The following is an 11,481-nucleotide window of genomic DNA, read 5'->3' on the forward strand; positions in this document are numbered from 1 at the left end:
CTCCCTGCCTCATGAGTGGGCACCAGGTTGGGGCCATCCAGCCTTTCGTTGATCCATCGGCAAATATCTATGCTCTCTGTGATGATGCTTCCCCGGTAACTAGTAGCAGGTACCAGCTGTTGGCTGGAGATGGATCGGTAGAAAGATGGTTTGTCTGCAAGGTCAATCTGGACTGCTTGGAAGTCAGTCCCCTGTCACGGACATGAGCTTGTCAGGGTCTTGACCACCCCTGCACAACATGCATATTTTGATTATTTAGAGATATAGGTAGCCGATCACCTTTTCTAGAAGAGCAAGCCAGACCCGTTGTGCGTAAGGACACAGTGTGTGAGTGTAAAATACAATGCATTCGCTGTCTTTCCAGGCTTCAGCGATCGCATGTCCGTCTATGATGGGTCTGGCCATGGCTGAGATCGTTGTTGTTCGTCTTTGTCCAAGAATTGAACTGCGCTTCATCAAGTATGCAAATGACCTGGGTGTCAAATGAACGACCAAGGATGGAGGAAGGTGCGGGGTAAAGCACTGCCTCATGGCAAATTGAGTGGATGCCGACAAAACCGATCGGCTCAGATCACCAACGTGGAACAACTTGTCTACTGCGGATCAATGTTAAGAGACAGATTGATGCGCTTGTAAGCTTAGAAATGACGTGGTGGAATGGCTCGAGAGCAATGTTGGCCTTCTGAACATCCCAAACTATTGTCAGAGATCGCAGCTTCCCTTTGGTGGGAAGCTGGTTGCGGGAAGCCAGTCGGATGCGCACCTGAAGCATGCTCTTACGAAGGACAAGGGAACAGCTGCTAGGGACTCGCGAGGATGTATACAGATTCGTTACAAAAATTGGTACGACACTTCAAAGAGATCTCTAGAGGATCAATCTGTACATCTTTGGATATGGTAATTGTCCACTGGACGTGGCATGGCTCTGACCACGTCCAAGGCCCTTAACTCCAGGTCCTCTGCTAGCTTACCGAACAAACCTTATCTCTACCACCTCAAAAGTGCTTCGCAATATTTTACCTTCCAAAGTCATCAATTGTCAGCCTCACCTTCCAAGCTTCTGTGACTTAAAAGTGGTTGGACCACTTGTGCCAAAAGAACTCAGAACGATGTGCGCAAGTATCCTTGTCCACCCTTAAAGATAAACATGCCGAGGGCATGCACGCAGACTCATCTAACCTACACTGATCTGGCATACCAAATGATACTGGTCATCTATCATGTCAGAAGGTACAATTAAGTGGAGTACATCACCTGGTCGCATGAACTCAATAAAATTAAGAGAAAGCACTGGCAATTGCCTAGAAGATACAGACGATTGTCACACTGCATGCACTATGCCCTTTTGCACGAAACATGAGCTGGCCTGGACCCAAACAGGTACACAAACTTCTGACATTGCATGATTGCAAAATGGAACCTAAACAATCACAACAGCACGGCTGCTGCCCAAACAGGTCAGCGTTTGGGGCACTTCAATGTACACACAACACACAACACACATAAATGCATAAATTACTTAAATTACTTCAAGCCGCGTTGCAGCTCCGCCAGTCTCTGCCGGTTCCTCTCAATGTTGCGCAGCCGCTGCAGCTCGTACTCGTTGGGCTCAGCAGGAGCCTGGTCATCGTCTGGCTCTTGGGCAGCGGGCTCATCTTCAGGGGCGCATCCGACCTCGAGCTCGCGGCGGGTGCGAGCAAAGCGTTCCTTGGTGTGCAGCGCGCAGAAGCCCAGCGGCACGCCATCTGATTCCCGCAGTGCCAGACGGTTCCCGGCGTTGCGCGCGCAGAGCACATGGAACGCGCGCCAGCACACCCCTAATGCGCACTGGATGATGCCGCCCCCTTTCTGCACGGGCAAGAACAAAGATGTCTAATTGCTCCCGCATAGAAATGGACCAGAGAGTGAACAGCAAGAAGGGGCGGGAGCTTGGCAATCTGCGTGCTGGGCTGCATCTCCGCAAGCACTGGAATGTCGAGGGAAAGGGTTTACCTGATGGCACAGCCCGCAATCAAGGTCTGCGCTGGTGGCGGAGAGGCCCTCCAGCTGCACGCCGCTGAGGGTGTCGGGGTGCTGCAGCGTAACCTCCGGCACCCACAGCGCGCATGCAGAATGCACCCACAACTGGCGGCCCCGCCCTGCCACACACAGCGTCAAGATCAGGCACATATTTGCGCAGCCCACAGCACCGATTGAAGGAACTGGCTTGATTCCATGCATTGTGTCAAAAGGGCCCCGCTTACCTCGAGGAGGCACGGCAGTGCCGAGACTGGAGACAGAACGCAGCGCGCCGCCAGTCACGGGGCAGAGGAGGCAGTGGGATGCCGCCGGGTTGAGGCCAGCCATGCAGCCGTCACAACGCCACTCTCCCTCAGGAATGGAAGCCACGCCATAACACTGTTGGTGCACTGCCGCCATACAGCCATCGCCGTCGCACAGGAGAATGGCGTTGCTGCAGATGCACACATGCTCCCTCAAGAATCCTGCATCTAAAATCAAAGGACCACGCAACGACGTAGGCACAGCTCAGACCTGGTGTGTCTCTAAATTGCAGTGCCAATCAATGTTCAAAGATTTCGAGCAGGAGGCCAGCTCACTTTTCGCCTCCTTCAGGATCACCGCACACGTCGCAGTGGATGTCAGTGCTGGTCTTGCTAAGCACGATTGGCGAAAAGCTTGGCAGCCTTGCTGGTCCCTGTGGAGCTTCTGCTCCGCCTTCAGCATCATCCGATTCTGCATCGCTCTCCGAATCCTTCAGGCTGACACCCTGCTTGCCACACAGGACTAATTGTCAGCGTGCCCAACTCTTCCATTCACTTCAGAAGTGAAAAATGATACAGAGAGATTTTCAGGTGGCAAAGCTATAGGTCACCATGGATCTGCGTCGTCGCGGCCGCTGACTTGGAGCTGAGGCAGCTACGCCCCTCACATCGCTATCCTCGTCTGATTCAAGTGCATCGCTGTCAAGATCCTCGTCCTCCTCATCGTTCAATGGACGGCGGTTCCTCCCTCTACCTGCACCAAAGATAGGACCATCTCAGTCCACTGAAATCTGATGCGGGTGATAGCTTATAAGGATGATCGAATGGCACACATGAGGGCAGCGAGAGGGACCGATACCGGCCGTCTGCTTCCTTGCAGGGGTTGCCCTGCGCTGCCTGGTGCCAGGTGATGGTGGTGGCCGCGCACGTTTCCTTCCATTTGCTTTGGCTGGAGGCGCGGATGAGGGAAGCCCACTCAGTGTCTCAGAGGACAAAGGCCGTCTCACCCATGATGTGGGATTCTTGAGACAGTACAGCTGGATGCTGATCTGCACGGCGGTGTCAAAGGCTCATTCTTACGTCGGCCTCTAGCAGGTGGTCTTTCGTTAAATTATCAAGTCACAGAGCTGTCAGACAACATAATTGAGCAAGAGGATAAGGCAGACCTGGCGCAATGCTCGGATCTGGTCTGCTAGGACATGCAGCTGAGCACAGGTGAGCACGATGGTTGAAGCATGGTCGCCCCTTGCTTGGGGTGGCTGAAGGCGAATGCTCCGATCCTGAGCCATCAGTCCTGTGCCTGGATTCGCTGCAGGCACACAAAACACCTCCTTGCAGTCAACGGCTGATGGAAATGTCAAGCCGAAGGATTTCCGCTAGACAATTGGGCATCAGCACAAGAAGTTGTCAGCTAAGCAGCGCATTGCACTGCATCGCGACGCAAATTACCCATTTGTATTAAGCTCATCACTTGCCCTTGCCTAGCTAGGTTTGGAGTCCAAGGGGAGCAGCTGCAGCAGTGCACAAATAACACTTTGTCCTTGGATCGGAGGCTCAGTATGAGTAGGAGGTGATTGGTCTCAGCATCGAAATATATCTCAGCCAGGTTTGTCATCATTGCCTATCCAAGGACCAAACTACTCACTAGAAAATCTGCACAACTGTTTATAACACACGGTGATACCATAGCCATCAGAATTAAAAAGCTCGTCTGTGTAATCCACATTGTGTATTCGGCGTTGGATTTCCAGTCGCTTTCATCATCTGGCTCAATTGGCACATAACCCCCCAAATATAATCGCCGTCAGAACCACAGCCAAAGTTTGCTTTCCACAAGTATAGTTCGGAGAGGGACAGTCAGTCGCACTCTTTCTCATCATCCGGCGCACAGAACTTGCACATAGGCTAGAATGACAGAGTTTGGCCTGCCATGCATGAAGGCTTACCTTCTACTCTACTCATAGACTGAAGTACATGTTGCTGCAGGGTTGGCTGCGGCCCGTCAATGGTGCTATTTGGAATTGACCTCGGTGAGGTGGCGGCCCTCCATCAAGTTCACTGCTGGCAACTTGCTGGCAAACCAGAATGATATCATAAGTGAGGTCCGCACAACAAGACCAGATGCATGCAACATACAATTTGGCATGAACTGCCCAATCTTTTTAACACCAAATGAAGGAAAGATTGTTTGTTGCGGGATGCGGATTGTGAAGGATGCCGCCGGTGTTGGGTTTTGGTATCCCTTGAAATAGTGAACCCTACCTGCTTCCTGTGTCATTGCCCCGTGGCCTGTAATCAAAGGGTCACACGCGAAACCTGGAGTCAAGGCTGGGTGTGGGTTCTGCCATCTTTTGCACACAAGTCCACGGATAGAAGTCTGTGTAGAGCTGCTGCCTAGTATAAATTTCTTGAATAGAGGGAGATCTTGAATTACAGCAAATGGCTGAGATCGACTTTCAGGCAGGTGAGCTGGACGGCGTGGAGGGGGGATCTGGGGTAGGCAGCCACGACGAACATGCGGACGCCAACGCGGTGAGTGGATGTATATATCGTTTATTCACTATCGAAGATGCTTGTGCGAGTTGCGACGGAAGCAGGGACACCAAGACACAGACTCTGAAAGAAGATCACCATAGGGAAGATGTCCTGGATGATCTTGGTTGTGGCAGACTAATCCGTTTTGGCATCTTAATAATAAAGAAAGAGTGAGATGAACCCTTTCCAAGAGGCAAACCATGAGTACAACTGCATGTTACAACAGCCTTGTTCTTATGACCTGCGTGTTCCCTGTGGCGTTCGGTTACTGAACCAAGCCACACACGTTGAAACATGAGAATTCATGCTCTAGGTCCGCGCTGGCACGATATCGCTGGCACGAGCATGGCACCGGGGTAAAAGGGCTAAAAAAGGAGGAAAATGCCCTGAATCTGAAAAAGAGTGAAACAAAAAAAGGAAAACAAACCCCAAAAAAAGGAGATGTGCACTGACCTGTGCGGCGCAACACCTGCGCATCCTGCCATAGGAGCTGGAGGCAATGAAGGCACGTCTAGCGCAGATGGAGGCAGAGGCCAATAAGCTCCGCGAACAGCAGGTGATCAGCTGAATCCATGTGCGCTGTTGCTGTGGCGCAGCCTCCTGTAGCACAATTGCATGCGTATTGCGTCAGCGGTGCTGTGCTGTGTGGTCCACTTTGTTTGCTGGTAACAGGCATGTACAGAGTGGCCGAATGTGTTGGTGTCTCCACAGGGCAAGGGCGAAGATTCTACCCTTGGCCGCACTGATGGCGCAGATGCAGCCTTGCGGGAGGATGCGGACAACAGGTCGGTGTATGTGGGCCAGGTGGACTACGCATGTACACCTGAGGAGCTGCAGATGCACTTCCAGTCCTGTGGAACCGTCAACCGAGTCACCATCCTGACTGACAAGTTTGGCAATCCGAAGGTGCCCATCTAATCCTAACTGACAAATGCAGCACAACCACAATTTTTGCTGTCATGAGTGCTGCATGTTGAGGGTGCCTTTTCTAAAAACATCAGAAGCTCTGAAACAGAGCAGAAAGAGCCCATTACGCAGTTGCAGCTTCTTTGCTGTAAGCCAAGGCATATTAAGGCCCAATTTGAAAATCGACGGAAAGTGACTACATGTGCTTTTTGGGGGGTTTGCTTGCCATGCAGCGTAGGATGCGCTTCCAAAGTTGATTAGACGAAGAATGCACCGCATCCTTCTCAGTCCCTATACCTTTGGCAGGGGTATGCCTACATTGAGTTCCTGGAGACGGACGCTGTGGCAAACGCGCTGCTGTTGGACAGCAGCGAGCTGCGTGGGCGCGAGTTGAAGGTGCTCCCAAAGCGCACCAATGTGCCGGGCCTCAAGGTGCGGGGGCGCGGCAGAGGTGGCTTCCGCGGCGGGTTCCGGGGCGGGTTCCGAGGCCGCGGCGGAGGCGGCTACTATGCTGGTGGTGGCGGTGGAGGTTACGGGTGAGACCTCTCTAAGTATGATACCAAGGCCTCTGATTTTGTGATGCAGTATTCGGCAAAGGTTGCTGGACTGTTTTCCCTGACGCCTGTTTCGATGCTTGCAGGTATGCACCCCGCGGGCGCAGAGGGCGGTTCTACAGTCCGTACTAAATCAAGACCGCATGACAAACAACTGTGGGGTACATCCTGAGCTGTGGACCATGTGTCGAGACGGAAAGCAGTACAGACATGTGTTTCATACAAGGCGTCAAACAAGATCTTGGCTGCATGCAACCATTCGTCTAGAGTCTACTTAAATTAAGGATAGCCTTGTTGGTGATCCCTTTTCACACGTGCTTTTCTTCCAAGGTCTGTCTACCTGCAAAACAGTTGGGAGAGGGGCAGCTCGCCTCCGTGCGCCTGCAAGTGATAATACATGCTCGCTTGTAGCCATTACAGAGTAAGTTGGGCTCTGTTGTGGCCATGGTGTGACCAGGGTGATGAGGTCGCCTTGCATTAAGGTCACACTTGACAGCTGTCAAGCCGTGTAGGGCGACCGTGGAAGGCTTCCACCTGATGTCATTTGAGCTTGCTGCTGTCGCGCAAATGGATCCGGCATGAGACAAACGATGTATCTGCGACCTACAGATGCGGCTTGTGACAAAAGTCAATCTGGAGCAGTCAATAATTTTCTGCGAGCCTGTAATGGATGATGAATAGCCACCGCAAAGTTGCATATTCGTTTTCATGTACAACGGACAACAATACAACAAATATCCTAGATAGATGAAGCAGGACTTGAGCGAAAACTTGTAAATGCCTGATGAGGAAGGCAGCCGACTCGAGCAATCTGACATCTGGTCCAGGCAGAAGATGGAAGACATTTTCATTGCCCTTCAAAGAGATAGGCAAAATCAATGTTGTATATTGCATCATTCAGGGCAGCGCATTGTTGCCGATCCTTGTGATGCTTGCGGTGCAGCAAATGTCCGTGCGCACGCCATCGGTGCCTCCGCGGAACCTTGCGCAGGACGCCCGACGCAAACAGCCTGTCATAATCGGCCCATCTACTCTGACACAAGCACAGCTCGAGCAGTCACTGGAATTGTGCAAGTTGTCGCACCGCTGGGTGGACCTCAAGCGGCAGGTGAAGGACATCGCCTTGCATCGCTCCTGGGCCATAGCAGCCTACGAGCGGACACCCACCGCGGAGACCCTGCTGGCATGGCAGGACGCCCACCGCCTGCTGCAGGCCCTCCACACCGAGGCAGCGAAGGGCGCGGCGCTGCAGGCAGGGGTCGTGTGGCAGTTCTTTGGGGAGCAGTCCACCTTCTGGTTCCACCACCTGGCCAGGGAGCGACAGGGCCGCACGGAGCTGCAGGCGCTCAGGACAGGATCAGCACCCGACAGCCGCGGGTGGTGCTGGACCACCCAGCAGGGCAAGACCAGGGCGGCGACTTGCTGCGAGCCTACTACAGTGGAGAGTCAGCCGACGGCCTCTTTGCGGCGCAGCCAGACTCGCATGCGGCGCAGGCACTGGACAGGCGGCTTTCCCCAGAGGCAGCGGCAGCAGGGGAGGGGGATCTCGGTGACGGCAGCGTTTCACTCGCGGAGCTGGAGGCCGCTGCCAAGAGCCTGCCGCGCGGCAAAGCGCCTGGGCTGGATGGCATCCCGCCGTCCAGCCCAGTACGAGTTCTACCTTCGGTTCTGGCCCGAGCTGGGGCAGGAGCTCACAGACATGCTCCAGGAGGCCTTCAGCAGCGTTGCCAGTCCAGCAATGCCGCCATCGCTGCTACAGGGCCGCATCACTCCTTTGTACAAGGGGAAAGGAGCGGACAGGGAGTCTCCGGCCAGCTACAGGCCCATCACGCTGCTGAACACCGACTACAAGCTGGCAACGCGGGCGATCGCCAGCCGCATCGGCCCGCTGCTCAGCCAGGTTGCGGACGCCACCCAGACAGGCTTCCTCCCCAAGCGCTGGATTGGGGACAACGTGCTAGCCCACCTTGAGGAGATCAGCTACTTGGCGGTCACCCAGCAGCCAGGCGTCCTGGTGTTCCTGGACTTCTTTTTTTTTTTTTTTTTTTTTTTTTAAAAGGGGAAGCCCCCGCTATTACACAGGTGCCAGTCGCACGCTTCCCAGCACGCATGCAATAGGATATTTGGGGAAACCTGTCAGAGTTGGGGCACGCAGAGCACTCCCGCAGGAGGATAATGCGATACTGAAGAGAAGCGCAAGCATGAAGGCATACCACAGAAAGGCAACAGAAAGGCTCCTAGCGATGGACATGTCCCAAGCACCAGAGGGTAACCTCATCCCCAGAGGCGCACTCCAGCCCGCCGGCAACGCAACACCGCTGAGGTGACGTTGGAGGACCCACGGGGCAAGCCTAGGGCTTGCAGCTGGAGGCAGGGGTCACAGCAAAGCAGGCAATCATCAATCACTGGCAGGCAATTATTTTTTTTTTTTTTTTTTTTTTTTTAAAGGGGAAGCCCCCGCTATTACACAGGTGCCAGTCGCACGCTTCCCAGCACGCATGCAATAGGATATTTGGGGAAACCTGTCAGAGTTGGGGCACGCAGAGCACTCCCGCAGGAGGATAATGCGATACTTAAGAGAAGCGCAAGCATGAAGGCATACCACAGAAAGGCAACAGAAAGGCTCCTAGCGATGGACATGTCCCAAGCACCAGAGGGTTACCTCATCCCCAGAGGCGCACTCCAGCCCGCCGGCAACGCAACACCGCTGAGGTGACGTTGGAGGACCCACGGGGCAAGCCTAGGGCTTGCAGCTGGAGGCAGGGGTCACAGCAAAGCAGGCAATCATCAATCACTGGCAGGCAATTATGGATGTGCGGGCAACCAGTGGTGGAACAGACATGAAAGGCACGTTTATACGGTTGGCCGACAGGGATGGAACAGGATCGCGTTCGGACCCATTACCACTAGGTGCCGCTCGGGGCTGGCAATGTGACCCTAAACTATGCCTCAATCTGCCAGCAAGGTGGGGCACAAGCAAACGGTGGCATATGGGAGATATGAAGCCGCAAATGAGGCGAAAAACAGGTAGGCTGGCGAGAACTCGACCAGATACACACACCCACCACATTGGAGGCGGGGATAGGCAGGAGGCATCATGTCCAAGGTCCTAGACACCCGCTCAGGTTCAAGGGTGGATACTGGGGTTGGAAACCCTAAACCCTTCAGATAGCCTTCAATGAACTACTGTGAATGGTGAGGAGGACAGACACTAAGGCAGAAGGCCACGGATGACAGGCCAAGGGGATTGTTGGGGCTGCCGGTGAGACAGAAACATCGGAGGATCACTGGAAAACTATTGATAGCCTAAAGCCCTGGGCAGGGTGGTCTTCTGTAAGCTTGCGCCAACGCTCTGGCTCTCCGGCACGGTACTCCACAGGTAGCGGGGCGCACGATGGATCCGTCTGGCCGAGGGATACCCAAGGGGTGAGCCGCGCAAACACGTCCGGTGGTGGGCGAGGCCACCGGCACTGGGTGGCGAGGCCAGTGCCCCAGGGGTGAAGGAGGCACCCCCGGGGCCGTGTTGGGCCGAGCTCGACAGGTCCCTCGACCAGTGGAAGCACGTGACTCGGAGCCCCATTCCGCGCTGGCAAAGGTTAGAGGTAGGAGAGGCGCAAAGCTTCTGGTAGGCAATCTGTGGTCCCAGGGCTCTAAGGCAAAAGGGGTCTCAGACAAGGAACGACAGGCCGGGCTTTGCCGGGGTGGGATCGGGACTGGTGAAAGGTTAGTCATCCGTGCCTGACTATGGTATGACGAAGGCTCTTAGCGCCCATGTGCCCAGAGCACCTATCGCAAAGGCCCCCCTAAGAGAGGGTGTGAGTTCAACACAAGAATCGACACGAGCGGGTGTCATGGCAGAAGGCCAAATGAGAGCATGGTCATACAGATAGCCAAGTTAGAGCCGTGGCCGGCTGGGTACAGTGAATGGTGGATCGGAAGCGTCACGCTGGAAGCGGCACGGGATGCTGGGCACTCCAGTGGATGACTGGTTGCGCGCCCGGCAGCTCCTCCAGCGCGCAGAGGACCGCGCGGTGGCACCATCGCGCCGCAAACTGCTCCCTGGTGATCATCGGGTCGCGTCCGCGAAGCCAGTCGCTGAGCACACCTGCTGTCTGCCGGACGTTGACGGTCGCGAGCCGCCAATCGGCAAGCAGGGCCTTCTTGCAGGAAGACAGGATGCGAGCCGCAACCGCTCCGGGGGTGATCGCCGCCGCATCTGGCTGGTGGCGGCCGCGCTGATATGCTGCCCACAGCTGACAGATTGTAGCGAGCCGCAGGCGATCCCAGAGCTGCCTGAGCTGCCGCGGCGGTCCCCAGATCCTGGTGTCATCGGCGAGAAGAAGGTCGGCGCTGCGCGGTGGCGCGTCGTCTCCGGTCACCGCGGCCCATGTCGCTGCGAACCAGTCCCACACCCCGGCGGCGAGAGGGCAGATGATGAAGACATGGGTGAGTGTGGCCAGCTGACCTGCACAGCTCGGATGCGGGCAAACGTGACCGGCGGGATCGGCGCGGTGGACGTGACGCGCGAAGCCGCCGACGAAGAGCTGGCCATGCAGCAGCCTCCACGCTGTCACGCGCTGCCGCCGGTCCAGATGGGAAGCGTGCACCACTTGCCACACATGAGCCCAAGGTGCTGATGGGTCTGCTGTGACAGCAGCAGCAGGATCAACAGTGACATCTGCTCCCTGTGGCACTGGTGAAGGGCCCGCTGGCGCGCCCGCAGGCCCGCCGCGGTCCCGCAGCGGAACCGGACGGGGTTGCGGCGCAGCCATCCAGATCGCCCAGGAGGAGGGATCAGGCTGCCCTCGAGGCCTCTTGCCTAAGACCTGCGACGCGGTACCAGCAGCTGCAGCCCTGGCCTCCCATCGCGCCTCGAGCGCCCGAAGGCCGCTGCGCTGGTCATCTGTGGTATCAGCCCAGATGGCTGGTCGCAGCGGGCCCGCCGGGCTGGCCTCCCCCTTGCTGATCCTGTGAAGCACCTGTCGCCGCGCGGTGGCCTCCCTCACCACAAACTCATGTGCCGGCCGCGTGCCGAGCCCCCAAGCCTGAGGGTCCTGTACCTGGGATCCCCAGAGGCCAAAGAAGTATAGTGTGGGCGGCGGTGGTGGCGGTGGCTCCGGCAGCTGCTGCTCCCACTCCAACTGCTCCCCTGGCTGCTGCTCCACCTGCAGGTGCTGCTCTGGGTGCAGCTGCTCCGCGTGCTGGCGCTGCTGACGTGTGCCGCT

At 55.9% G+C, this 11,481-nt stretch overlaps 3 protein-coding genes across 3 annotated transcripts; 2 read left to right on the plus strand and 1 right to left on the minus strand.

The window, feature by feature from the left end:
- Positions 1-1,524: 1,524 nt before the first annotated feature.
- Positions 1,525-4,433, minus strand: COCSUDRAFT_68405 (hypothetical protein; the record flags this gene model as incomplete). The annotated part of the gene is made up of 8 exons (XM_005642675.1): positions 4,208-4,433; positions 3,428-3,570; positions 3,121-3,310; positions 2,873-3,015; positions 2,598-2,767; positions 2,244-2,452; positions 1,993-2,138; positions 1,525-1,848 (listed from the first exon to the last, which is right to left on the minus strand). Exons 1-8 carry the CDS (start codon positions 4,221-4,223, stop codon positions 1,525-1,527), a joined length of 1,341 nt encoding a protein of 446 aa, XP_005642732.1. The 5' UTR covers positions 4,224-4,433.
- A 207-nt stretch (positions 4,434-4,640) lies between these two features.
- Positions 4,641-6,939, plus strand: COCSUDRAFT_26466 (RNA-binding domain-containing protein). Its single transcript, XM_005642676.1, has 5 exons — positions 4,641-4,793; positions 5,284-5,352; positions 5,508-5,702; positions 6,009-6,238; positions 6,343-6,939. Exons 1-5 carry the CDS (start codon positions 4,701-4,703, stop codon positions 6,386-6,388), a joined length of 633 nt encoding a protein of 210 aa, XP_005642733.1. The 5' UTR covers positions 4,641-4,700; the 3' UTR covers positions 6,389-6,939.
- Positions 6,940-8,066: 1,127 nt separating this feature from the next.
- COCSUDRAFT_9938 (polymerase-like protein) lies at positions 8,067-8,216 on the plus strand (the record flags this gene model as incomplete). The annotated part of the gene is made up of 1 exon (XM_005642677.1): positions 8,067-8,216. A coding segment is annotated over one exon (150 nt), but the record flags the coding sequence as incomplete, so codon positions are not given.
- Positions 8,217-11,481: the final 3,265 nt, after the last annotated feature.

Source organism: Coccomyxa subellipsoidea (assembly GCF_000258705.1).
Source record: "Coccomyxa subellipsoidea C-169, whole genome shotgun sequence".
NCBI lineage: Eukaryota > Viridiplantae > Chlorophyta > Trebouxiophyceae > Coccomyxaceae > Coccomyxa > Coccomyxa subellipsoidea.

What these genes read in the sequence shown, in the direction of transcription:
- COCSUDRAFT_26466 (XM_005642676.1), top strand. Translation starts at nt 4,701, where the DNA reads ATGGCTGAGATCGACTTTCAGGCAGGTGAGCTGGACGGCGTGGAGGGG. An exon ending in ACAAGTTTGGCAATCCGAAG is followed by an intron (nt 5,703 to 6,008) that starts GTGCCCATCTAA and finishes TACCTTTGGCAG; the next exon opens with GGGTATGCCTACATTGAGTT. An exon ending in GGTGGCGGTGGAGGTTACGG is followed by an intron (nt 6,239 to 6,342) that starts GTGAGACCTCTC and finishes CGATGCTTGCAG; the next exon opens with GTATGCACCCCGCGGGCGCA.